At 42.0% G+C, this 27,232-nt stretch overlaps 1 protein-coding gene and 1 long non-coding RNA gene across 9 annotated transcripts; one reads left to right on the plus strand and one right to left on the minus strand.

The window, feature by feature from the left end:
* Positions 1 to 3,148: 3,148 nt before the first annotated feature.
* On the minus strand, positions 3,149 to 10,670 carry LOC135290297 (uncharacterized). Of its 5 annotated transcripts, none has more exons than XR_010353044.1 (5): positions 9,255 to 10,215; positions 9,011 to 9,079; positions 6,937 to 7,002; positions 4,475 to 4,617; positions 3,149 to 3,996 (listed from the first exon to the last, which is right to left on the minus strand). It is a non-coding gene; the product is annotated as an uncharacterized LOC135290297 (long non-coding RNA). The 5 variants fall into 5 exon arrangements; XR_010353041.1 differs by having other exon boundaries at positions 4,378 to 4,617; XR_010353042.1 differs by having other exon boundaries at positions 4,378 to 4,617; positions 6,832 to 7,002.
* A 6,855-nt stretch (positions 10,671 to 17,525) lies between these two features.
* Positions 17,526 to 27,226, plus strand: S1PR3 (sphingosine-1-phosphate receptor 3). 4 transcript variants are annotated; one of them, XM_064404766.1, is made up of 3 exons: positions 17,642 to 17,658; positions 21,769 to 21,878; positions 22,857 to 27,226. In XM_064404766.1, the coding sequence occupies exon 3, from the start codon at positions 23,039 to 23,041 to the stop codon at positions 24,182 to 24,184; it is 1,146 nt and encodes a 381-aa protein (XP_064260836.1). In that variant the 5' UTR covers positions 17,642 to 17,658; positions 21,769 to 21,878; positions 22,857 to 23,038; the 3' UTR covers positions 24,185 to 27,226. The 4 variants fall into 4 exon arrangements, with proteins under 4 accessions (XP_064260835.1, XP_064260836.1, XP_064260837.1 ...); XM_064404765.1 differs by lacking the exon at positions 21,769 to 21,878 and having other exon boundaries at positions 17,526 to 17,658; XM_064404767.1 differs by lacking the exons at positions 17,642 to 17,658; positions 21,769 to 21,878 and adding an exon at positions 17,790 to 17,879.
* The last annotated feature ends 6 nt before the right edge of the window (positions 27,227 to 27,232 follow it).

The raw sequence follows: 27,232 nt of genomic DNA on the forward strand, positions 1-27,232 counted from the left end.
TCTTTATAGGAATACCTTTCCCTCACACTTGATAAGAGACTCTCTCCTTCAGTGACTAAGGGCTTGTGTCTTTTTTCCCTTTTTTTTGTCAATTCCTGGTTCCTCAGCAAGTGATCCCAGCTGCCTGGCTTCCTTACCCTCTAAGTCAACATTATTGTCTCCCAGCACTGGAGCAGCCAGGCAGTAAAATGCTCACATGGATGAGAGCTGAACTCTTTTCTTGGCTCCTGTAGCTCACTCAGAGATAGGGATTGAGATGTGGTTGTCTCTTCTGTCTCCTCTTCCAGTTGCAGTGATAGCCTTGATGGTGGCCCTGAAGTTCACCCTTGTGATGGTTCTGCTTCTTCCTCCTCTTTGCTCTCCCAGTCCTCCTTGACTGTTTTTGCCAAAGCTGGTTTGCCCGGTGACGTTCATGTACTTTTCAGTTTCTCTGCACCTGTTGATTCCGTTCCAGGGGTTTCGGTGGCAGCGCCGGTCGCTGGCGTTGGAGCAGCCTCAGTGTCTGTCACGGTGGTGGGGCCAGCTGCAGCCCTGCTGCCATCTTATTGTCAGGTCCAGAGACCCTCCTGAGGCCCAACAGGCCTGGCCAGGCCCCAACACCTGCAGTGATTTGGGTCCTCTCTGGAGCACTAGCACTCTTTTTAAGGAACCACTTTACTAGTTTTTCTGGATTTTGAATTTAAGGGTAAGGTACGAACACATTGGAAATGTCCACTGCCCCAAGTATTTGCTCAAACAATCCCACATTCCTTGCCCCTTCAAACTATCCAACCTTTGTGCAGATCTCTGGGTAATACTCTGAATTACTTGTCTAGCTTTAAACAAGACCTGAACTATATGCTACATGCTGGCTCCTGACAAAAGGACCAGGTTGGTTTTAAGGGTAGTCAAAGGATATTCAAAATCTTTAAAATTCTCAACTACTGTAATCAGCCTGGAGGACAAGGAAAGAAAAGGTTTGTTCCCCTGAGAAGAAAAAAACAAATATGTGATTATTAATCACTCCCACTAGATGACTCCCAAAATACAGAGCTGTCAGCAATACTGAATACAGACAACAGATTGGTGTTGTGAGGAGAGACATTGTCACAGAATAAGCCCTGTGAAATATCAGAGAGAACACAAACAGCAAGTAAGGTGTTACCAGTATGAGAGACTAAACAAGTATGAGAGAAAATATGTCTGCCTTGTAACTAACAACTGCTAAACCAATGCAATGAATGTTTGTAACAATTTTCTTTTAACATCTGGTCAGATCTGTTATTACCTCAACACTTTGTGTTCAATATTGCACATCCAAAAGGATGGTTGTGGTTTAATCCCAAATGGAAAAGAAAGCACCCTGCAGCCACTCACTCAAACCCCCTCTCTACTCACTCCTTGATGTGGAGAGATGAAGAGTCTAGAACAGAAGGATAATCAAAGCAAAACTTATAGGTTAAGATAATAACAGTTTAATGATGCAAAATAAAGTGCAAAATACAATACCAAAGGTAAATGATTATATTAGTGACAATAAAAAGGAAACAAGTGCTGCAAAATGCAATTGCTCACCACCAGCTGACCAATGCCAATTCCCCTGCCCTGAACTCAGACAGACCCTTCCCTTCCCCGTAAGTCTCCCCAGTTTATATACTGGCATGATGTTCTCTGATGTGGAACATCCCTTTGGTCAGTTCAGGTCACTTGTCCCAGCCATGCTCCCTCAAAGTCTTTTGCATCCCACCTCACTGGCAGAGCATGAGAGAAGAAAAAAGTCCTTGACTCAGGATAAACACAACCTGGCAAAACCCAAAACATCAGTGTTATCAACACTGTTCCTGTTCTGAATACAAAACACAGCAGTGTAACAGCTGCTGAGCAGAAATTAACTTTATCCTAGCTGAAAACAGGACAATGAGATAGGAGTGGCTTTGGAATGGCATGGTGTCATGCTAGTGCAAACATATCCTAGAGATGTGCCCAGACATCACAGCTTCACTGCTGTGGGCTGGAAGGCTTCAGTTGCATTTGTAGCTGCTTTAGATCACATTAATTGCAATTTTTCCCAGTGGAAATCTGAAAACAGAAGAAACGAAGCCTCCTGGGGGCTTCATTTATGTGTGAGCCAGGCCAGCTTACACAAATATGAAAGGAAAATTTTCTTGCCATGACTCCATGAACAGAGCTATTGGGGTTTCCGGTTAAATATTTTCTTGCTAGCCCTGAAGAACACTCCATACAGTATTTATGCAACATTAGGAATTTGTACTACTTCTGAATACTCCTTCCACTATCTCCTGTCACTTGAAGACCTTTTGAGCTACTGCAAGCTGTCTGTGTCTGGAGTTGACTACAGGACAATGGGTGAGCCTGTAGCACAGTGGTTCATGCTAAAATCAAATTCCTTAAATATTCACTTCAGGCAGCTTACCAGGAATCAAGAGACTCAGTTTTAATTGCATTCTGCCTGAAATTTATTACCAGCTGGCACCTCAGATTGTCTTTTTAAAGTCTGGTTCCAAAGTAATCATACTCTGCACACCTACTGCAAGAGGAAAATTTATTTCTCAAAAATATAACAAAGGTATTTCATCTGAAAACTGCATGTCAAAGAAACAAAAATATGTTGCACTTTCTCCCCACAACCTCATGACTGCTGATTTTTATCTCCTTTTATGCTTTGAGCTGTTTAAAACCAGTGATCAAAAAGCTCCCAATAAAGAAAAATGAGCATAAATTCTTTTTCAGACAAGACTTCTTCCTGTGCTAAGGATCATAGCAGTGAGCAACATGGTAATATTGCATGCCCACACAGGCTTCTCTCACAGGCTGCCTCTGTGCCAGTGGTAGGCAGAATTAAAGAGATATCAGTACAAAGCAGGGAACCTGAAAGTGAGCCTTAACATAGATTTGCTTGGCTGATTGCTTTTTGCCTATCACACCCTTTACGTGGGGTTATGCTGTCAGATTTGATACCTGTTGGACTGTGAAGATGCCTCTGGCTCTCCCAGTACAATGAGGCATGGAGGGCTGGGCTGGCAGCCTCTTCACAGCCAGTCCTGACTGTAGTCTCTCAAGGTGACCAAGAGAGGTGCCCTAGCAACATTGCTGGTATGTTATTCCGCCCCAAAAATCTCAGCATAATCCTTTAGCACTTCCCCTCCACAAAACCCCAACAGGATGAAATGAACCCAAAAAGCAAAAATCTTCCCTCTCCCACTGCAGTGTGCAGTGCTCCCTGCAAGGGTACTGTGCCAGGCCACTAATTGCGCTGCTCTTAATCCTACCTATTTTTGCAGCTTTTCTTGTAATTGTCAAGGATGCATTAGATGTTTAACCTTGATTGTGGTAGTTTGATGTTGTTTGTTTAAAAGCTGCACTATGAGAGCTGGGGTAAATCAACTTTTTGCATCACATTGTAACAAAAACTTCTGCCATACTACCTCAGCCACCTTGCATACTAACACACTGGCAATTTTTAAAACAAAACTAAAAAGGCCCATTGGAACTGTCTGTGCTTTTATTTTAGACACAATAGGAACCTAACCTTCATGTAGGAAATCACAAAGATAAAATAAAATATGTCACAAATAAAAATACCTTGTCACCTTTCCATTGTTTAACAATTTACAAAATACTTTGAGTGAATAAAGCATTAGTTTGTAAAACATCAGCTAATTTTGTTCTCAGATTAACAATTAAACAGGAACCACCTCTGATTCACAGTAGACAAGCAGCAATTTAAACAAACTTTATAGTTAAGGCTTATTAGACTTTGTTGCCTGGTCAGTCTGAGGCGTTCTGCAAAAAATATGTTTTGCAAACTATGGCAAGCAGCAGTCTCAGTAGGCAGAAATTTCTGAACAGCACAGAGAAAAGCAGGGACACCTGTCCATCTTCCAAAATCACATTTATTTCTGCATTACTCCGGTGGGAATCACTAGCTCCTTTCACTCACCTGAGTGCTCAGTAAAATGCCTCATAAGCGCAGAAATAAAATACAAGTCCACTGCCCTAGAAGGAATGAAAGAATTCCAATGCCATAGATGTTCCTGAGCACGTCTTCCACTTGCAACCAAAAAAGCAGTTCAGACATTTCAAAGTTCCTGGTGTCATAAGACCATTTAGGATGTCCTAACACTAGGACATAAACATAACACAAACATAAACATAACATAAATATTAGGATATTTTTCAATGGCAATCAAACACACTTAAAAATAGGAAGAGGTAATAATCTTTTCAGTATATAAAGAAATGTTTCCCAGCAAAGAGACCCATATGTTTTGTATCAATATGCTGGGACACACTACTCAGTAATTCCCACAGTAAAAATCTCTTAAGGCCCTGGAGTGAAAGAATAGAACTCTTACACAGAAAAGGAGAAATACATACCCCGAGCTGCACAGAACCATGGTGCTGACTACTCAGACTGAACTGGTTTATAACTAATTTTAACCAGAGATGGTGCATTTCTGAACAATGACAGCACCTTACTTCACAGGCAGCTGGGCTCCTGTGAAGGTGTCTGTTGTGGCAACGCTGGAAGAAGTCTTGCACATCACCAGTAACATGGCCTTTGACACCCAGAAATCGATCTGTTCCTGCTCACCGTGACAGGTCTTTGGCTTCATTCTGCCACAACCAAACACAGAAGCATTTCTTCAGAATATGCAACGACTCTGGGAAAAGCCTGGAAGAGCTTTCTCTTTGGTTTCAAGCTCCTTTATCAGGCCACTCATATCAGAATAATACTAAAGGAGCCTAAAGAATCCATTTGCCTTTTTGCTGCTTTCTTAATGAAAGACAGAAAAGATTAATGAATGACTGTGATAAAGAAGATACTCCACAGATAGTGGAAAAGGTAAGCAACGCAGAAGTCAAGAAAAAGCAGAACACAAGAGTTAAGAATATATGCTATAGAAAAGGGAGCTCATGCTCCTGAAACACGAACCATGTTTTCATGCTCATGAAAACTCTTGTTGCTTTGCCACACACACATCCCCCTCCTGCAATTCTCCACAGTTCATCCATTAAAGTAGCCACTCTCGCTCAAGTCATCCACCCCCTGCATATTTATAGCACTTCTGCTATTAATTCACTCCTTTTGTGGGTGATCTCTTGAGATATGCTTCCCCTTACATCCTGTGATTATTCATGACAGCTAAAAATAGTCAGCTGAGTGGGTCGGCACATCCCTTCCCCCTCTCTGAAGCAGATTTAATCTACACAAATACTCTGGTCCTCATTTGCTGAGTGGGGACATCTTTACTGCTGTAAGAAGAGGATATTGCTGAGACTACAGTATTTGATGAAATAAAATTAGTGAGGTACTTCTCCAGCTCTCGTGGGGAAGAGAAAGAGAAGGAATAGAGTCTTGTATAAAGTACAGGCAGATGCTTTAGCCTTGCAGCATCATGTCACCCAGAGCATAGCATTTGTGAGGAAAGCTTCCCAACTCTCTTATCTCTAACTAGTGGCCACATGGCTATACCTGGAATCACGTCACATTCCACAACAACTATTAAGACACTGAGTCATTTCTTTTCTTTCTGTGCTAGGGAATCATGCCCAATTCTCCAATCTTGTAACAGGAAGAATTCATATCAAACAAACTATTTTCAGCTGCACTATTTTAAGCTGGCCATATATTAGTGAGCCTTAACTGATAGGACAATAACCAAGGTTCAACAGAAAACTCATCAAACAAGCCTGGAAAAATATCAGCCACTGTCAGCATGACCATTATTTAGTTCAGGACAGCAAATACAGATTTAATTTTGGAAATTCTCCAAAATTAAATCATGTGTGTCTTCAGAGCTTATAGTAGTAGGTGGCTCTCTCACCTCATACACCTCTGGTATGTTATTACATGCATACCTCTTGAGGACTGCAAAAATATGCTCAAAACTGTTCAAAATCTTCTTAAAGCAAGAAACACAAGGTCCATCAGAATCAATTCCAAAACAAACAACAGATTTTTTTCATTTCTTCTATTTAAACGCTGAGGAAAACAATATCAGCAAAAAGCCCAACATAAATAATTTCAAATGAACACATTTATACAAAGATCCAGTTCTGTTCAGAACCCTAAAAGAAGATTTACAAATTGCTCACATAGAAAACTTCTGCTCATGGAGACCTTATGAAACTACTCTAAGGAGACACACAAACTACTTTCTAGTGACACAGCAGCTGGTGTTTTCAGATTCATCTGAAGGCAACCCACTGACTAAGCATAGTGAAAGAAAACCAAGAGAGGAATGCAAAAGGCATGAGATGTACACACAGAAATTCAGTAACAATTATTTTCACTGAGGCTACAAAATCAACACTTGTAAACACATAAATACAAAGCAGATTTTGAAATCATCAAAAATGTACTGAAAAAAATGTAAATTTTGTTTCCAAAGCTCATCTATAAATTGTTGTATACATACATTAATGATGAGATTTCTTAGGACAAAATACCCGTTCAGTGGTATTTCTACTTGCCTAGATTTCTTGGAAATCTGGTATGTGTCAACGGAAAATATTGCAGAAGTGTCAGACCTTTTTCAGTCTTTTCTACATTTTTCCTGATTCATAGGACATCCAGGTAATGTCACTAACAATATATAATTTCTGCATAAGTATGTTTCAAAATGTTAGGTGTTGAAGTCAGATAGTGTGGGCCCCAGTCAACAGGAAAGTGTCTATCAGTTTCAGTGTCTTCAGGATAAATTTTTGACCAGAAATTCAGAGCTGGAATGCATAATTTCTGGACCACAATAAAATTAATATTTGAGATTCAGAACATTTCATTTGCTGTTTCATAAAGTGACTGTGGAAATTAAGTGAAAACCGTACATTGATTTAAAAGTGCAAACCCCACAGAATTAATTCCTCATACAAATCTCCAAAGTCTGAAAATAAAGAGGAATGCTGCAAATTATTTTTCTCCACGGCCACTACCCTGTGTTACTCCTTTGTCTTCCAGCACAAAGACAGCTCTGTCTGGAGGCAGCATGAGACAATGACCTATAAGAAAAGAAATGGGTAAAAACCAGCATTTACAAATAAAAAGTGATTGAAACAGACACAAGGATTAGCCACACGGCCACTGTCCCCTAGGTGCAATGTAAGCAAGCATGGGCACGTATCATTTCCATCAAAATTAATAGTGGTAAGGTGCTTTAAATGAGAACAGAATAAAGTCTTTCATTTACTGATCTCTCTGTGTTTGTTACAGAGAGTCTGTTCTCGTGTAGACCAAAAGACCATGTTGCTGTTAGATGAAATATCATGTTGCAGAACTCCTGATATGCTCTTAGTAGAATAACATTTTTGATGTGTGCACAGCCTAAATGACAACTATGTTTGTTGACATCCACTCCTAGGCACACTGGTCTTTGTGCTGGTCCAGGTCCCACAGACCTTGGGAGTACTGTAACATCAAACCCATCAATTTTTTTTTCAATGACAGCTTATTCATTAGCTATTGAAAATGAATACTCAAATATAAAGATACACAGAAAATTTATATAGTAGTAGTAATTTGATGCAGAAACTGATTTTTGTCAATTAAATAGTAAAATAAGAGATTCTTATAAGTGTATATCTGTTCTTTAAAAAAATAAATACCACAAACATCAAACAGTGCTCAGAATAAGATGTAAACAGCTTCTTACATCTTTATCTCATTATGTGAAATTTTCTTTTATATACAACATACTCAGTTTTCTTTAGAAGACTATTCTTTTTACGAAGTAAAAGCATCAGAAGATTTACAAGCCTTTACACAATTCCAAGGAAAACAGAAAGAGCATTGAAGAAAATACAGAGAAATAAGACAGATTTTGAATTCAATTTTATGTTGAACTATGGATTCTGCTTTCTGGTCTTCCCTGCCTAACCTGAGCTCCTGAGGCCTTCAGCTGCTTGGGGCTCAGGTATAAATGTGCAAGCAGTCCTCCACCTTGGGGTCATTCTGTTTCCTATGCCATTCCACTTCCTATGGTGCTTATCCCAGCGGGGTGGGTGGAGAAGTTGTCTAAACAAGGCAGAGATCTGCAATTGCATGCAGCCAAAAGCCATGTATGCTGAGACATATACTTGCTTCTTTTGCACTAACATAATTCAGCAACTTACAGCAATGAAGGTCCTGCTGCAGGGAAGGTATTTAGCTCCTCTTTCCCTTGCCTCCCCAGTACATGCACAGTTACCCAGTAAAAACTGGAAGGATGCCACTGGTAACTATTCTGTGTCCATACATGCTACATGACCGTCCACACAGATGCAAATGAAGGATTTGTGTTCCAGAACCAGAGAGATCTGTATTTAAGCTAAATAAGGCTTTGATTATGCCTTTTCTTCCCAGGCTTGCCAATGGGTGGGGCATAAATAACACTATTCCAAAAACATCCCAAAAAATAACATGCCCTGGAGCCACACATTCCTACTCTTCTCTGGAGGTGGGAAAAATTATTGTCAGCAGTGTTTCTCCTAAGGCAATAGATCGACCACCTCAGATATCAGGTGCCCCATGAACTGCATCTAGTTCCACATCTATTTATTTTCAACTCTGCCACAAACTTCAGAGACAAGGTTTGATAGACACCATCACCCTTAAGCAAGTTGTTCTTGCTCCAGCAGACACCTGGGAGCATGCGAGCTGTAGCACTAAATCAACAAGAAACTAACTTTTGGTATCACTGATGTTTTAAATATTGCCTTCTTTAGAAGACTTTTAAAAGAGTAGCAGTGAGCAGAAAAGACATATGAAAGAAGCAGGCAAAAGGCACCCAGGGTTTGAATATTGGCAAAAGAAGATTCAAATCAGAGCTTTCAATCCTAAAAGAAGAAATTAGAATTATAGAAATATGAAGGAATAGGAAAACTTAGTATAGGAAATTGAATAGTGAAAAATGATTCAGTAGCTGGAGGACCTGACATTCTGAAAAAGGTAAGGCATATAAAAAGCTAAAGTGTAAGACAGAACACAAATGAGAAGATATGAATAAAGAGGAGCCTTAAGAAATAGGAGGACCTTTAACATCAGCGGGGATTTTTGTGTTGTGTTGGCATAAAAAGGCCAATATTTCATCCGATTTGTGCACTGCCAAGCAGAAAACAGCTTAGTGTAAAATAAGTTAATAAAATAAGTAACTTAAGTGTATAGCAGGGAGTAAGGACATGAGCCTGAGTTACAACCCTGAGATTGTACAGGCAGTACTAAGTAGTTGGTATGGTACTAGGGTGTCACCAAGAATGTCACCAAGAATATGCTTTACTTGGCAGAGCCAGTGACAGAGCAGTGTCCCATGCCAGAGTAACAACGAGGCTGCCAGTGTCTGGGTGACAGTGTGGGTGGGTGTTACCACACAGCATTGCCTCACACCACACAGACACTCTCAAGAGGAACAGTGAAAAACACATTCCAAACTTTAAAACAACTTGCCACTATTTTATGTGCAGGTATGGATGGCATCATGTGAATATGTGTGAAAGCATCTGGCAGGTCCACTCATTTTCAGGTGTTCTTCCACCAGCAGTCCTCCCACTCCATTCAGCGACACAATCCTCAGTCTTGCCTGCAAGCCACATTGCCATCTGGGCATTATTTACACAGACCCTTACTGTGACACTTCAGCCATCATGTTCCATGAAACAGCAACAAACACGCCATCCATTAGCTGCTAAAAAGCTCTTAAAGACTGATTGACAGCAGTGGCACACAGTGCTTCTGGGGAACTTCTTGTTTCAGCAAGTAATAACACTTCTCAAGGAATGCTATGTGGTATGGGAGGAATTTATCTCCTGTGTAAAGGGAAACAGATGTCGAAGAGAGCAGGACATAAGAACATTAAGGGGCTGCTGTGACTGGTCTAGGGTTCTTTTCTGAACAGTGCTTGTTTTCTACTTTTCTAATAATGTTGACTCATTACTGCAAAGTCAATACCTATGCCAGATTTTTAACATTTCTGAGCACTCTCAGCCCCTCTTAGCCCCAGTAATTTCTCAGAATTTCTCAGTGGCTTTCAAAATCAGGTCTATTATCTCTTTTAAAATGTTAATTCTTTTCCTACCCACCTCCACTTCTCTTTTCTTTCCAGCATACAAATTTCTCATGGTAGAGACAGCTAGAATTCCAGTGCTTAGAATGAAATGCCTTTACACTCAGAGTAGATACAGATTTTAGCCTTATATGCTACTAATACAAGCAGTGTCTTCTGTTTGAAGTCCTCTTCCTCTGTGACTGTGTCACAAGGCGACTGTGGAATAGATAAACTGGCTTTGGCTTATGAGGGAACATATGTTTCCTAGGAGTTTCTGGTCTTCCCAAGAAAGTTTTTGGAGTGGTGTAAGTAGCCTTAACCCAGGCTGCCTGCAGACAGACATGCTACAATGCCCTGCAGATATAGAGACACTTAAAGGCCTCTCTCTTTCCATCACTCTATTACGTGGCTAACTTAGGTCTAGTCTAGATATCTATTTATTTCTGCTAAGGGAAAACATATTAGGTTTCCACAGCTTACTTCCATATATCACACTATGAGTCTCCTCCTTGGTTCCTGATGTGTCTTGTCAGCAGTGACTTGTCCACGCTGGTGGTAGCCGAGATGTAATTGGCCATACAGTCCCTGCACACTGCAAATGAGCCTCAAACACAACTTGAGTTGCATTGTCCAGAATAGGCTTTGAGGGAATTTGGAGACACTGAAAAGGAAGATAACTCATTAACCAAATAAACTTGATATGGGCACAGCCAGACTATTTTAAAGCATGGCATATCTCAGAATTCTAACTCACAATCCCCCATAGGTTCAGCAGAGGTGATTCATTGTCGGGGCCCTGGGGACACTATTCATTGGAGGGGAATATCTCCATCCCCATCTCCTGCTGTTTCCCTGTCTGTACCAAGGGTGGCCATGACCCCATAACCAGCCCTTGTGTTGTCCCTTTCTCACACCCATAGGTGTGAGCCTGCCCATGTGAGGTGGCCCCTCTCCAGGCTCCCAGACACAAAAGATCTTATAATCACAGCCTACCATTCCTGTCTGAGGTATGGCATGCCTTTCAATGGAGACAGCAAGGTGATGTTAAACCCACTTGAACCCATAGTACTTTTCAGACCAGAATAAAACACAGTGGCTTGTGGTTTAAAGAAACAAGACCAAGCTATAGACTGTCTCTCTTATAGACAGCAATAAGTTTCAACTTATCTCAGCAGGGCAAGAAAATCATGCCCCACTATTACAAGAGTTAATTACAGAACAGCAAGCATCCCAGTGAAACGAAGTACAACCTTCCAGCATCACAAAAGCATTGTGTCAATACAAACTCAGGGGAAAACCTTCCTGCTTTTTGCTACTTGCTGTCCCAAAAGAGGCCCATTTTCAGCAAGATGTCCCAAGAACTCAGCTGCTATTTTTTTTTTCTGGCCTTTTTTTTGGCCTGTCCCAGGCTTTCAAGACACCAAAAGAGTTGCATCCTTCCAAGAAGGACTTAAGTGTGTAGGTGAAAAAGAATCTCAATATTCCTCAGCACTGCACGGCTGCAGCCCAGAAAGCCAAACGTGTCCTGGGCTGCATCCAAAGCAGCGTGGGCAGCAGGGGAGGGAGGGGATTCTGCCCCTCTGCTCTGCTCTGCTCTGCTGAGAGCCCACCTGGAACCCTGCACCCAGCTCTGGGGTCCCCAACAAAAGAAAGATGTGAACCTAATGGAGAGAGTCCAGAGGAGGGCCACAAAGATGATCTGAGGCCTGGATCAGGCCCTCTCCTACAAGGACAGGCTGCAAGACTTGGGATTGTTCAGCCTGGAGAAAAGACTTCAGGGTGACCTAATTGCAGCCTTCCATTACATGATTACATTACATCAACAAGAAAGGTAGAGAGGGACTTTTTACAAGGGCATGAAGTGATAGGACAAGGGAAAATGAGTTTAAACTGAAAGACTGTAGATTTACAGTGCATATCCAGAAGAAATTCTTTTCTTGGAGGTGAGGAACTGGCAAAAGTTGCCCAGAGCACTTGTGGATGCTCCATCTCCAGAAGTGTTCAAGGCCAGGCTGGATGCAGCTTTGAGTAACCTGTCTCCTGGAAGATGTGCCTACCTGTGGCAGTGGAGGTGGAACTAGGTGATATTTAAGGTCCCTTCCAACCCAAACATTCACATGATGCTATCTGCATTTTCCTTTGATAACATATGTTATCCTCTGCTTGCTTAACATTTCTATTAACTAAAATTTGGTTCTTTGCTGTAAATTCTATTGAAAACCCTCATATTTCTTTGGATTTTTAGTTATACTGTAGTCCTTGGCTAATTTAGAAGAAGTTCAATCGGACAACCTACAGTTTTCTTTTCACGCTTTTTTGCCACTTTTGCTGAGTTGACTTTTTCCATTTTTCAGCCCATCCTTTTGATTTCACTAAAAGATGAAAAAAAAGGGTCAGTGTGCTCCAAAGGCCACGCACACATTCCCACCACGTGATGCTGTGTTAGGGAAGTGCAGCACTCCTCCAGGAGTGTGTGGAGCTAGCCCATGGATTTGGCAGCAGGCACCATGCCTCAGCTACGCTCTGCCTACCCTTGGCATGGGGGTAGGAACGGCCTTCCGCAGGACTGGGTCTCATGGATGCAGCCTAGGCAGCAGGAGCTCTGCAGGACCTGTGTGTGATGAGTGATGCTGCAGCAGTGGCATTCACATGAGCTGGCCCAGGTCACCCTGGACATCTCCCTCTAGTACCCTGAGGCTCACTGTACAGGAGGAGACAGCAACAACTGGGGAAGGATGGGAATAATGTGCAGAAAAGAAAGGAGGGACAAGCCTTCAGACAGTGATATAGGCATCTTCATGTCTTCATGTCTGGTGTGTTGCAGATGGGGAAACCCAAGGAGCTGTTTAACTGAACTAATTTTTCCTTTTTTTTCTGTATTTCACTTTTTACATCATGTCTTGCTGGAAGTGCTATGATAACAGCTATCTTTCCTTTAACATGTGCTGTCTGCATAGTGATGTACATTGAGCTGAGTCAGTCTTAACATTAACAATACCAATAAATATCTGGCCACGCTCTAAGCATCTTTATCCCTAGAGGAGAGCGTCAGTTGCAGAGTTTATCGTAGCTAAGCACAGGATTCCTGTAGTTAATATAAAACTTGCAACTGAAACATGTCCTATAAGCATATATTTGCTTATACATATGCCATGGTAGTGCATGAGGAGGTGAGAAAAGTCATAGTTTTTGAAGTTTCCAAAGCATCCTCTGCTTATGTTTTATAATTATTGACAGATTTCTTCTTTGATGTAGTCTCCAAGTGTATTTCAATCACTGCAGATTATGCTTTAAAAGCACTCCAAATAAATGTTCTCCCATTTTGGTTTTATTTTTTTATATTCAATTGAAATATTAATTAATCATACTTATCTTTCAATGATTCCCAATTTAAACAGTCCTACATTTAATACTGGCTTAACATTAAGTTAGAGTCACAGAAATAAGAAGAAAAATGGTGTTAAAAAAATATGTTGCACCATTTCATCTTCTAGATGGAATAATGCATAATACATCTGTTAATATAAAGATGATAGTTCAGCAGCAGTAGAAAAGTAGAGAGCTAAAATAAGCTACCTCAGAATCAGATGAATATCATACTGCTTTGATTTTTAATTTTAAAATTGCCTTGCTGCTGTTTAGCTGTTTTCCAAAACATTCAAAATAAGTTATTGATTTTCCAAATGAGGAAGCATTACTTCAAGAACTCCAGGCAAGTAAATCAATGACAGACCTGTAAAGCATTGGATGAATGTCAGTATGAAGAAATTATAGCTAACGCATTAATAAAACTTTGCATGATCTTGACAGACAGATATTACAAAGATTTTGTCATGCTCTAAACAGTTAACAGAAAAAAGAGATTCTTCAAGGACTTAATTGTAACTGCTACATGAGAAGGTCAATATTAATCTTGAAACTTTATCTGTTTTGTCTGTAGAGAAACCACAATATCTTTCATCTGAGAGTAACTTCAGATTTTATTGCATGTTTATGTATTTTATCTATCTGTAAGTAGAAGTGACTTTAACCACTTTTCTGACTGTAAAGCATGTATTGAAAAGCTGTCCATATCAATGGCACCCATCATGCACTACATTCATTGGACCAAATAATGCATTTAGAAAAAAAATACCCTTTCTTTAGTCAGTTATTCACCATGTAAAACCCATGACAGAAAGGCTGGCTGTCACAGGATGCTGAGAGGCCCAGAACCACTCAGATAAATTCACTAGGGCACTTGCTGAGCCCATGGCACTCGCTAAGGCTTCTCCCTCTGAGTCCTTCTGCTGACTCTTTCTCTGCTGTGCTACAGAAACATCTCCTTTATTCAATACCCCCTAAAAAGTGGGCAACAGACATGTTTTTAAATGTGCCCTGGCTTGCCCCTTAGTCAAGACCACACTTAATTGCAACACAGAAGAAAAGAGCACAGAAAGAATTCAGCACATGGCAACTTTGCAGCTAGAATCTTGCAGGGTAAATACTACCCCTCTTGTGACTCCCAGCCATTGTGCCCTGCACTGCCTTCTCATTGTACTTAACAGCAGTTCATAGCCCTTTACTCCAAGTGTTTTCATCAGTTTGTTTGACCACTTTTTCTCTCATGTTCATCGGTTTCCAAGACTCAACAGTACATTGTTAGAAATTTGTGTCCTTGTGTTTTAAATTATCCCATCTTGTGGTTTTTCAGCTTTTTTTTTTTTTTTTGACCATTGATTAGCCAGAGCCTACCTGAACTTTCCCTGCACAGGTAACTTTTCTAAATATTCCATTGCCTTTTTTGCCTTTTCGTGTTTTACAAAACAGGACACGAAGTAACCACAGATACTTGTGGTACTCAAGGTGTCAAGCTCACAGAAGAGCTCAACCATATTTTCCAATTTGTTCTTCTTTCCTTTCTTACTCATTCCTAGAATTCAGTTTCCCTTTCAGTTAATGAATGTCAATAGCTTTTTAAGGACAATCTACAAAGATGTCTCTTCTGAGTATAAACACTCCACACAAATATGTACATCTATTACTAGAGTTGGTTTTCTACGTTTCACTTCGCAGCACAGAAATTTTATCAGCAGGTCAGAAATTTTATCAGCAGGATGTCATTTCCAGGACATCCAGGTCTTGGAAATAGTTTGTTCTCAGTTTTAGTTTCACTGTCAAATACTCCCAACAACATCAGTAAATAGTACTTTCCTATTATTCATCCTGTTTGCCCAATCACTCAGGAATTTCCAGGGCAGAAAGGACTTCTCATCCTCAGAAAACTGAGCTGTTAACCTCCTGTTCCTATGAAAATTCATCACTGCTCCTGGCCTTCTCTTTCTATGTCTTTCTTAGTCATTAATCTCTCTACCCCACAAAAAGTAATTTGTTTTAAGGTTGACATCATTGTGGAAAGCTCTCCATGTGTGCCTCACTGGCTGTTGCATGACATTTGGAATTGAACCAGTGGGTTGTACCAGCCATTGCCAAAGAGGCTGAGCTCTCAGAAGGTTTTTGCCAACATCTGCTCTGGCCTGAGATGCCACACCAGGCAAATCCCCTGCAGCCTCTGAAGAGGGACTCTCTACCTCTTTTCGTTCCTGGGTAGCTTCAGTATCCTGCCACCTACCTCCTTCAATGATATCAGCAGCCACTGCAACCACAGGGGTCAAGAGGTATCTGCAAGTAACCACTGCCTGCTGATGAACCAGATGCCGCTGCAGCACAGCTGTGTGTGAAGTCAGTTTCCCATGATGGATAGGAAAGCTGGGGCATGAGATTGCTGTGCTCACTTTGTGGGACTGTGTTGCTCACAGTGCTTTGCTGCCAAGCCGCTTTCAGGCACCACCACGTCAGACATCATCAGAAGTCTCAGTCAGAAATAACATCATAGACCACTTCCCTTGTACTGTAGTGGGCCTTGTTGCTAGCTGCTCCTGTGGGTTGCTGGAGGTGGTAAGCCCAACTGACGGCAATTAAAAAACATTACAGGCAGCAGGACACAATTTGCCACCTCCTGGAACTATTGCCAAAAAATCTTTGTGGTGGCAGTATCTTCTCCCCTCATCCATGACAGTTTGGTAAGAGTGACTATTTCTTCTGGCTCCCCTCTCTAAGTAACAAAAAGGCAATAAAGGAAAAACAAGAAGAGAGGGGAAAATAACAAGGAATAACAGCAGAACACAGAGCCAGGATAGGGGCTACCTGCATCCACTATGTGTGAACAGGATCTTGCTGGTGTGTAGCAAGTGGCTACCAAGAGGACTACAGAGCTTCCTGGGGTGATTTTCAAGGAATCGGCAGAACAAGGCTTTGATGAGCAATGAGAGAGTAGAAGTTCACAGGCCTGAGCTCCCCTTGGACAAAAAGTGGTGTGTACCTTTACGGGACATGGAAAGAGTTTTCCACTCTTGTTCCACACAGAAGACAGCAGCTTTCACACAGCACACAAAATGGGAGGACAGGAGGTAAGGCTAAGACTACTACATATTGCACTATAGTCCTATCCATAGCTAAGTGGGGCCATATCCGTAAGGTCCATCAGCCTGGAAGCAATTTTACCACCTTTTGCTCAGTGTTTTTTCTACCAAAATCCTAAACCAGAAAAGTTCTATTACTCCTCTTCAGGAGATAAACAGCAGTCACAGAAACAACCACTTGCTCTATTAGTTAAAAATTCTGGCTATAAAATGCCTAGTTCTGCTTTCCTCCAGGACTCTTCCTCCCTGCAGAGCAGCAGTGCCGGCAACCCGACAGCCGGGCCCATGGCATGACTCCAAGTGTGATGATGCTCAGGTCCAGACAGGAGGCTCCCAAGAAAAACACTGACTGCTGTGAGATGATAGGCAACCCTACACGTCTGCCTCTGCTTAGCAAGGCTGCTCCTGTTTGCCAGCTTATCATATGCACTTCTGACAGAAAGATTTGCTGTACCCACAAGCATCTTACAAGTACATTTAAATAAGACACTTGTGGGATCCAGGTTCCAACTTCTTTTTCAAAGTGCTGCTCCCATGACTGGCACAATCCACGTGCCTATCGCTGTCCTTGGGTTGCTATTATTCACTCAATAACTCTGTCAAGAGGTACCTTTCCAGGAGCGTGCTGTAATCGACAGTTCTGGGTCAAACCCGAAGAAGTACTTTTACCGAGAATTTCTGAATGTTTTACCCTGTGCCTCTTGACTCAAGCTCTCTGAAGGTCGCATTACTGGACACAGTGAAACAGAGGAGCAGAGGTAGAATACGTACAGCCTCACTTGAACATTCTAGTCGCCCGACCCGAGTACCCTCCATCTCGCATTCTTCTGGACGTTATAAATACTCGGCTGCGGGCTCTGCCGCCTCACATTTTCACGCCGGCTGCCCAAAACGCCGTTTAAGCATTAAACGCGCTGGTAGCCCCGCGGCCGTGCCCTGCCGGCAGCATCCAGCGCTGGGGCGCTGCTCCCCGGGCACGGGGCACGGTGAGCGGCCAAGGGGCGGGGTGAGGCGTGGTGGGACGGGACGGGACGGGACGGGACGGCACGGGGGCAGGCAGGGGCCGCTGGAGCGGAGCCTGTCCGGCAGCGACGGCGGCGCGGAGCAGCGTGCCAGCGGCAGGAGCGGAGGGCAGGCGGACGCGGGGACCAAGAAGAGCCCGGAGGGGCGGTCGGGAGGTCTGTCGGGGGTATCCGGGCGAGGCGGCTGCGGGCAGCGGGGGGAGCGCGGAGCCGCGGGGATTGGCGGCGGCGGCGGGGCAGGGCCGGGGCGATCCCAGCCCCGCCCGGCCCGGCCCGGTCCTGCCCAGCGCAGCCCCGGGGCCCGAGCGGCGCCGCGCAGGCGGCGAGGTCGGATGCGGCGCCCCGGAGCGCCGTGGGACGCGGCGCGGACGCAGCAGGTACCCGTGCTCCGGCCCGGCCCGCCCGGGCCCCTCTCCCCGGCCGGGGCGCCCGCCATGCCCGCCCGCCGTCGGCGCGGCCGAGGCGCGGTGCCGGCCCGGCTGCCGGGGCGGGAAGGCACCGCTCGGGTGTGGCGCAAAGGAGCGGTGGCTGGCGCGGAGCGGCATCGAGCCGCGTGGGAGCGCCGGGTCTAGCGATCCTCACGCCCCGTGGGTAGAACGATGTTCTCTCTGTGAGACCATCAGGCGGCGGACACGTCGGGTAACTTAAGCAGGACGTTTGTCACCCCAGAAGGCTCAGGCCGCAGCGCTGACGGGAATTTGAGAACAGTTACTGAAGTTTGGAGTGGGGGGAATGGGCCGGGAGCGCTGGGAGACGGGGGAAGTCAAAATGCCTTCCCCTTAACTCCACGAATTAAACCATCCGGGAGCTCCCCTGTGAGGTGTACATGTGTGCTACTCGGTATTAAAAAATTCAAACTGATGTCTAAAAGCCAGAAGCTAAGAAAAGTAACTCTTGGTTTTCCTGAGGCTGTAAACTGCCAGCACATTCAATTAAGAAAAAAAAATGTTATGAGTTTGAGTTCTCTAAGACATTTTTCTGTAGCAGATGTTTATTGTCTAAACTTCATCTGCATCTAGCACAGCTTAACTTCAGTGGAAATGTGTCTTGAAATGTACTGCTCTTCTCAAAAGTCCTTTCTGTTAATGAGACTACCAGGGTAAGGGTGCCTGATAAATTACATGTGTTTACTTTTCATTTGGAAAGGCTTTACAGATACATAAAATATAAAAGGGTTTTGCTTCAGATTTGCATTCTTGTCTTTCCCTTTGCTGTTTTTAAAATTCTCTCTTTTGGTCAAAATGTGGTGTTGTACATGGAAGCAGAGGCAGAACTGCAGCGTGAGTGGTGGTGGTGGTGGTAAAGGGGATCAGGTTTCTTTGGTCACGTCTGTTTGTGGCTGTTTGGAAAACAGGAAAATATGATTCCAAATTACAAGTCTGCTGAATATGTGGTATCATATGTTCTTCTGCAGGCAAAAGTATGTAGCAGAAGGTCAAGTTCTGTGCTCACTTTATTCTCACTTGTTGCTTTGACTTCAGGAAAATTGAGTGCAGTTTAGCTCACCTTTTGAATACAGAAATTTCTTACGTCTTTTAGATATAGAATGCCCAGTGACTTGTGAGAGGGTAAAAGTCCTCAGCTCCCTGTAGGACTCATATCCGAAGAGCCCACTGGAAAGAGAGAGTTGAGATTTATGGGAGGGAGATGGTTGCTGAAGGATTTTAGCATCCCCATTACCACAGGTTCCCCGTTGCCTTCTGGCACTGGGAGTTACATGTTCCCAGAGAAAAGCTGCAGGCCAGGGGAGCCAGTGAGAGCTATGACCCTGACTTTCTACCTGCACCGCTTTGTGGTTCAGTTGGAGAAGGCAGAGGAGCTGTGTCTTGCATTGCTTCTTTCATGGTGTGTTGGGCAGACGGACCATACAGACACTGGTGGACCCTGTCCACCAGTGATGTGATCTATGGTAAGGAGCCCCTGCTCTAATTTGAAAGGGTCCTTGACCCTGCCAGGATCCTTGACCTCTGCAGGAGTCCGCATTAACCTCTCTCCAGTGGTTAAACTCCAAAACATGCCAGTGGGCGAGGACATTGCACAGAAGGGGGAATATCTTGATGCTCACAGCTTGGACCGAGCTGCTCTCTGCATCCTCGGAGCTGGGACAGCAAAGATCGGCCAAATAGCTGGAGAAGGCAATTGAATTGTCCGGAGCATGACCGTGGTGCTTGATATTGTACCACTGCCTTAATTTGGTAATTTAGCGATCGCTGTTTTAGCCAGCACATCCATGAGGAAATACAGGCAGATGGCCCCCGCATTGCAAAGAGGTTTAACCTTCTAGTGGTACCTGCTGGTGTAGAAATAGGGATTCTCTGCTTTGCTTTAGAGGAAATAAAACTAATTTCCAGTGGTTTCAAGAGTCATGGATGCTGAAGTACCTAACCATAGCAGTGCTGGGCAAGCAACATGCCACAGACAGGTTCTTCAGGTTGTTTTTTAAATATTTTGAACTGAGGTCCATACTTTGTAGCTAGTATGTGAGTGGGGCAAACTTGTTTTGAGGAGTAAATGGTTGAGCAGTCACAAAGCAGTGACAGATGTTATCCTGAACCTGCCTTGTCACTTTCTTGTTACTATAATGCATATCCAGCATTAATTTTTCTAATTGTTAAAGAAATAATGTATTTTCTGAATTACTGGCTACAAAGCAGGAGGTAAATAAAAGAAGACTATGGCTGAATGATATTACTTGGAGATAAATTCTAATTTACTACTTTTTTTATATTAACTTTGAAACATCCTGTGTGTGGTACTCTCTCAGTGAGAGTCCTGGTAAATAATAACGTTACAACTTCCCTTGTCTTCTTACTAGTTTGTCAGAGGCAAAGATTTAGTTTTGTGATACTGAGTTTGCTGTAACAATTTGAAGAGAAGTAATTACTAACAGTGGCAGAAGCTGTACGATTTCTGCTGATTGGGTGCATCATCCTTGCTTTCAGCCAGAGGAACTGGTATAGTGCCATTACCTTTAGTACAGTCATGGCCCTTTACATCTGCTGAGCTGTGGCTGATAAACTCCTATGTCTGCCATATAATTTTCTTCACAGAAAGAAATGTTTTTGCACTTTGATAGACAACTGTGATAACTCACTTGAAAATGTCTTAAAGAAGTATTTATTTTGTTGCATGTGGGGCTCTTAAATGATAGGAATATTATTCTCTCAGGCAGTCATCAGCCTGAGAGAATCAGTCTGGTGAGTATTGCTGGTTGAAGTATTATCAACAAATACTTTTCTAGTCAAATGTAATTGTTTATTTTACAGTGGAAAGCACTTGCAATTCATATGGACACAGTGGGATTTTGTTATAAGCCAACACAATGAAAGGCTGTGACAGTTAATGTGTTAACAGTGCACAGATTGTAACTGAATTACAATTACACTGAACCTTAGCTGAGGTGAAGTTTTTCTGTTGAGAGCTTCACTGTTACCATGCTTCAGAAAAGAATTTAACAGCTCAAGGGCCCAGTTCAGCTCCTGGGAAAGAAATGAGTGGTTGCTGTCATCTTCAGAGTAAAAAAGGACCAAGGCACCAAGAAGCAACTGTGTTTCTTGGATGTCTTTTCCAGTGGGCCTCTTCAACTGTAGTAATTTGGACCTATGAACTAAAATGGGGAAATAACAGTGGAAAAACACTAAATTATTTCCTCAGAAAGTAATTTTAAAACATCCTGAATGTACTAAGAATTCAAGTCAGTTCACTGTAGGCTTTTATCAGATAACTTTTTTTCTGAAGGAGGGAAACAAGGAAAAGGAAGGGTGGGAAAATAGGGTGTGGGTCACCATTTAAATACCTTCACTTTCATCTGGGATGTGGTTTGCTCCTCCCCTCATCCTCAGAAGGCACTTGCAAATGCATCTCTGACTTCTCAAGTGCCCTAAACAGTCTGTTGGGTCAGCAGTGGCTCAAACGTATTTCTGATCTTATGAAGCCTGCATGCAGAATCATAAAATTAGAGAATGGATTGGGTTGGAAGAGACCTTAAAGATCATCTTTTTCCATCCCTCCTTACCTTGATACTTGTCCTTTGAAAGTGTCTTTAACATGTTTGGAAAATGTTCATGACCGTTGAGTAAATAAATGAGTCAGGAGCTCCAGCTCTTAAAAAATTCCCTAAATTAAGTTATTTAATTTTGGGCCCATGAGAAGTGTCATCCCATTCAGTGCAATTATTTTCTTACCAAGAAAAAAAAGAAAAAAAAAGTTACAAATTTGGTTCACATGAAACAAGTTCTGACCTCATCTCCATCCTTGTTTCCTTAGAAAAGTGAAAAATTGACCATTTGCTCATCCTCAGTGCATACATTTGGGGCATGAGCACTGATTGTCATTGGAGTATACAGCAACTAAACTGCAACATTTTTGGTAAAACAGTAAGTGCTTCTGACATTTTCTGATATTTTTACTGTGCACATCTCTTCTGATATTTTGAAAAAAAAGACATGTTGGAACATCTGCTGTGAAAATGGAACCTCAAAGTCCATGGGAAGATACTGCGGTAAATCTAAGTTGTTACTTCAAGAAAATCAGAATTTCTGAGAAAAACATATTTGGTGTAAATATTTTTTACTTTTTAAAATACCCAAGGACATTAAATATATGTCCTATATATCTACACAAAGGGAAAAAATAGTAAAATTAACTATAAAGAAAAACAACATTTATAAATATATAACTTGCTGTGTTTATTTTTAAAAAAAGATAGCAAAAATCCAACTAATTTGAGTGGGAGGCAAGATTGGCTTTAGGATGACTGATTTTCAGTATGTCTTCTCAACTGTAAATAGCAGAAGTTTATACCATTAACTGGGGGAAGTTATTTTAAGCACTGGCAACATGCACACTGGCATCAAGACTTGACACCAACTTTCTCAGGATGTTTCCTACCTTGTGTCTGCATGGCAAACAAGAACAAGCTTTAAAAGCACAGAGTTTGCCCTGCTGATGTGGAGGCAGTGATGGCTGGGTGGTCTTTTGGTAGTGCAGTGTACAATTAGGTCTTTTTGAGAGGAAGTAAGCTGCTTACTGTGCACACTATGGCTTGCTGGGTCTGTTTGCCAATCCTTCTCGTGGCTCTTCTGTGTGTTTTTCAGCATGGAAATTTTGTAGGGGGGAAACACCTTTGAGCAGTTGTGACATTGTAGTGGCATTGACCTTGTATTTCCGCGTCCAGGCTGTTTCTGAGCTTACCTACAGCTGCCTACATGTGAGGCATGCAGCAGTGCTCAACCTTAGTGCCCCGTCAGTCACAGACCCTCACCCCTGGCTCCTGGATGTAGGTTGCAGCTTAAGCACTGGGTGACATGGGAAGACATTGATATTTATGTTGTATTTGTTGATTTTATTTTCAGAGCCTGGTTTGAGAGCCACTCTCCTGAGTTAATATGCGAGGCGTGCTGGAGGTAAGGATACACAACGACTACCCAGAGGAGCGTTGGGAGGAACGTGGCTTGATCTCCCTCTTGTGGAAAATTATTGGAACTATATCCTTGTGATACTGAAGAAAAAAAGTCCAGCATCTATCAGGAAACAAATGATGGCAGCAGTTACCATGCCACCTGATGCTATTGTCAGCCCTCAAGGAAATGAAGAGATGGACTCTCTTATTGTACTGCATTATAATTACACAGGAAAACTTATTTTAAGGGAAAAGGCAACTGATAAAATAGACCTGCCCACTATTTCATTTCTGATCCTATGTAGTTTCATAGTCCTGGAAAACTTGATGGTGTTGATTGCCATATGGAAAAACAATAAATTTCACAACCGCATGTACTTTTTTATTGGCAATCTAGCTCTCTGTGATCTTTTAGCTGGGATTGTTTACAAAGTAAACATTCTTATGTCTGGGAAGAAAACTCTGAGCTTGTCCTCTACAATCTGGTTCATTAGGGAAGGTAGCATGTTTGTTGCCCTGGGAGCCTCCACTTTCAGCTTGCTAGCAATAGCTATTGAGCGGCACTTGACCATGATTAAAATGAGGCCTTATGACGCAAATAAAAAATACAGAGTGTTCCTTCTCATTGGTACATGCTGGCTTATTTCAATTTCCTTGGGTGCCCTCCCCATCCTTGGCTGGAACTGTATAAACAACTTACCAGATTGCTCAACAATTTTGCCTCTGTACTCCAAAAATTATGTTGTGTTCTGCATTAGTATCTTCATAGCCATTTTGGTCGCCATTGTCATCCTTTATGCCCGTATCTACATACTGGTTAAGTCCAGCAGTCGTAATGTCACCAACCACAATAACTCAGAGCGGTCCATGGCACTCCTTAGGACTGTTGTCATCGTCGTTAGTGTCTTCATTGCATGCTGGTCTCCACTGTTCATCCTGTTTCTCATCGATGTGGCCTGCAGAGTCAAGGAGTGCTCCATCTTGTACAAAGCCCACTGGTTTATTGCTCTGGCGGTCATCAATTCCGCAATGAACCCCATCATCTACACCCTGGCCAGTAAGGAAATGCGTCGGGCTTTCTTTCGCCTTGTTTGTGGCTGCCTGGTGAAATCCAAGGTGGCCAGATCTTTGCCTATTCAACCCACTCCAGATCACAGTCGAAGTAAATCCAGCAGCAGCAATACCCAGAAGCCAAAAGAAGATTTCACACCAATAAATGTTCCCTCATGTATTGCTGAGAAAAATGAATCTTCATTTCACAATGGAAACTTCTGTAAGTAAAGGACTACTCAAGACAAGTACTTTTCTGTGGTTTTTAGGTTTAAGCTACAGGTGTAGTTTAAATATTCATGCACTTCAATCACAGGGGAAAACACTTAGCATTTATTTAACTTGGAGAACATATTTATCAACAATCATTTGCATTGAGTGTTCGTTCAGTAACACACCTGATTCAGAAAAAGCCTTTCATGCTAGCCAGAAACCAGGACAGAGTCCATGCACAGCTAAGGACATCAAGTGCCACAATGGCGTTGCATGCTAAGGCTTCATTTGGCACCTCGTGGTCTTGCAAGGCATCATTAAAACCTGTTGGAAAGTTCAGCATTCACTAAAGACTGCTGATGATTGTAAGATGAGCCCAGTTATTGCTTGCTGCGAGAAGAATTCATTGCATAAGTTGGTGATTGTAGTTCTCTGTATGTATCTTGCTGTTGTGTTAATGGCCTTATATGTATGTGGTATAAATAGCTGTATATTTGTACAATTTCTCATTAAAAAGTCATTGATTGGTAAAAGTTTACAACATGCTAAACATTGTATTGCAGTATACAGTGTGACTAATTGTACAAATAGATGCGTTTCAATGGGGATATTTAAAATGAAGTAGTAGCTTTTAACTGTCAGAAACTTTAACAAGTAATATCAATGCAGTATTTTTATTTTTTCCATTGTTATTTGAACTTTTCGTGTTTAGTGGAAGACAACATGACAGTTGTCACTGTGGCATTTCACAATATATTTTAAGTGAGCAGTAGTAAACCGTTGAGAGAGGATATATATTTGCTATTTAAAGTAGTTAAAATGTGACCCCTCAATACATGTGTAACAAATGTATGTGCTGTTTCAATGCATATATTTTTGCTTACTATTTTCAATATATTTAAAAATGTATGTTCACTTTATATCAACCTGTATACATTGTGAATGCACTACCTAAGCTGAGATCCTTCCGTTCTGAAAGAGAGACGTATCATTTCAGAAAGCAGTGAACCACAGTGGATTCCTGTGGAGTTCCTTCTTTCCTTTCTAGGCCCTACCACAGTGTGGGATTATGTTAGAAATTCTCCCTGGGAAGTTCTGCGAGTGGGACAATGTCTCATTTTCTGTCAGTGGGATCCTATGCTTCTACTATTTCTGGACACTTCTGCAGATACCAGAGGGAAGATGCGGTACAGCAGGGTCATGCTGAAAGGCATATCTCCATCTATACCTGACCCTACCTTGGATCTGGAAGGAAGGTTTATTTAGTTTGGAAGACCTGGAGCCCCAGCCCTGACCTTTTGAGAGCCCATTCCAGAGAAACCTGACAACAATTTTATAGTTCATCTCTGCCTTACCAGCCTGAGTACAGGTTGATGTTGAGTGTCAAAGTGGTTTCCTGAGTCCTGGAGTGGTAAAGACTTCACAGACATTTGGTTTCAGGTCGCCATGGAAGTGGCCTGTGGTACTTCCATCAATTGTACTTTATGGCTGGAGGCTTCAGTGGAGTTTGATGGGAAATTCTGGGACAAGTTCCCATTGTCTCAGTAAGAATGTATACATCTAACTTCATTGGGCTCTTTCAAAGATTTGTGTTTAATGTCTCAAAATACACTTTGCCTTATGCACAATCAGAAGTAGTTGAGGCTTTTTTTAATATACAGCCTGAAAGAGTTCATCCGTAGCTTTACTCTGGTCTTAATCATTTAAAGCAACAGCATTAGACTCTTCTAAAATATGTATTGTGTATAAGTTGTGTATTGTATGTAGCAAAAACCTTTAAAATGTAGAGGTTTGCATTGTGATTATCTTTTACAAATTAATAGTCTGTAAATGTAGAAAAAATGTATAAGAACAAAGAAGAATTGTATTTGAATGAAATAACTGTGAAAGAGAGTAGTAAATATGAAATAATTTCTACCAAAAATGTTGAAAAGCAGTGCACTTAGAGAAGAAGGAAAAGGTAAACCAAGGTAAACATGATGTAAGTATATGGACTGTAGATACAGGCTGAAGGCTCTGTAGTTTTGTGAGAAATAGAACTGGTGACATTACATTGCCATGGCTTGATTAGGTTTTTAGATTCTACATGGCTATTGTGGAAGTTCTCCCCTGTTGTTGTGGCTTTTAAAACTGTAAGCTCAAATTTTTATATACTTGTGTTAGTTGCCAGAGTGGTGGCACATGGCAGCTTCCTTGCTATTGTAGAGCAGATCGGCCTTAGGAACTCAATGGTTTGAGAAAACATGGTTGCTGAGCCCAGACCAACCCTCATGTCAAGGATGTTACATGATTCTTGATATATAGGTGAAAAATAAAAAAAATTGATGGCCAAAGTCTGAAAAGATGTAAATAAAAGTGAGTTTTACCATCTGTATTCTAGCCTTAGCTATTGTCAGTATTGGTGCAAGGTACAAGTGATGCAAAGAATGCCACTGTTAAAGGCCATGTGGTGGCTTATTAGTACAAAATCCTTTCATTCTACTTTGATTTCCTTCTCTTAATTTGGAGCTGTGGGGATATTTTGTTAGTTCAGTACCCTGCTGTACTTGAAGCAGGTTTCTAAGATTCATGGCTTCACATGTAACACTGCTACTACAATTTACAATGTACTTACGATTGGAGAAAAAAACTATTGTCAATACAATCTTCAGTGAGTCCATCCCATTGGGAAGTACTAGATAAGGCATATATTATGGAAGATTTCAGAGCAGATTTTGAATTAGGACAAGTCAAGAGTTTAACAGCAGTGGACCTTAAACAGCCAGGAAGATGACATACCCTTGAAGGTGAGAAAAGATAGAGAATGTCTTCTTCCACCCTAAAATATTAGAAAATTCCTCCAAACACATCCCAGAATCTAACCTTTTATCATCCAGGCTGATTTGAGCATACAGGAAACCAAATTTGGTTTTCCTTTCTAATTGGTTTTACATGGAGCAAAGACTACAAAGCCTTTCATTCATATTATTTAATGAATTTGACTATTTGTTTTGATTATGGATTATTAAATAAATGCAAATCCAGTCACCTGTGGAGAAAATAAAGGTTTTCACAATCTGCTTTCCA

This window comes from Passer domesticus, chromosome Z, assembly GCF_036417665.1.
Source record: "Passer domesticus isolate bPasDom1 chromosome Z, bPasDom1.hap1, whole genome shotgun sequence".
Taxonomy (NCBI): domain Eukaryota; kingdom Metazoa; phylum Chordata; class Aves; order Passeriformes; family Passeridae; genus Passer; species Passer domesticus.

Coding starts and splice junctions, on each gene's coding strand:
- S1PR3 (XM_064404765.1), top strand. CDS start 23,039: ATGATGGCAGCAGTTACCATGCCACCTGATGCTATTGTCAGCCCTCAA.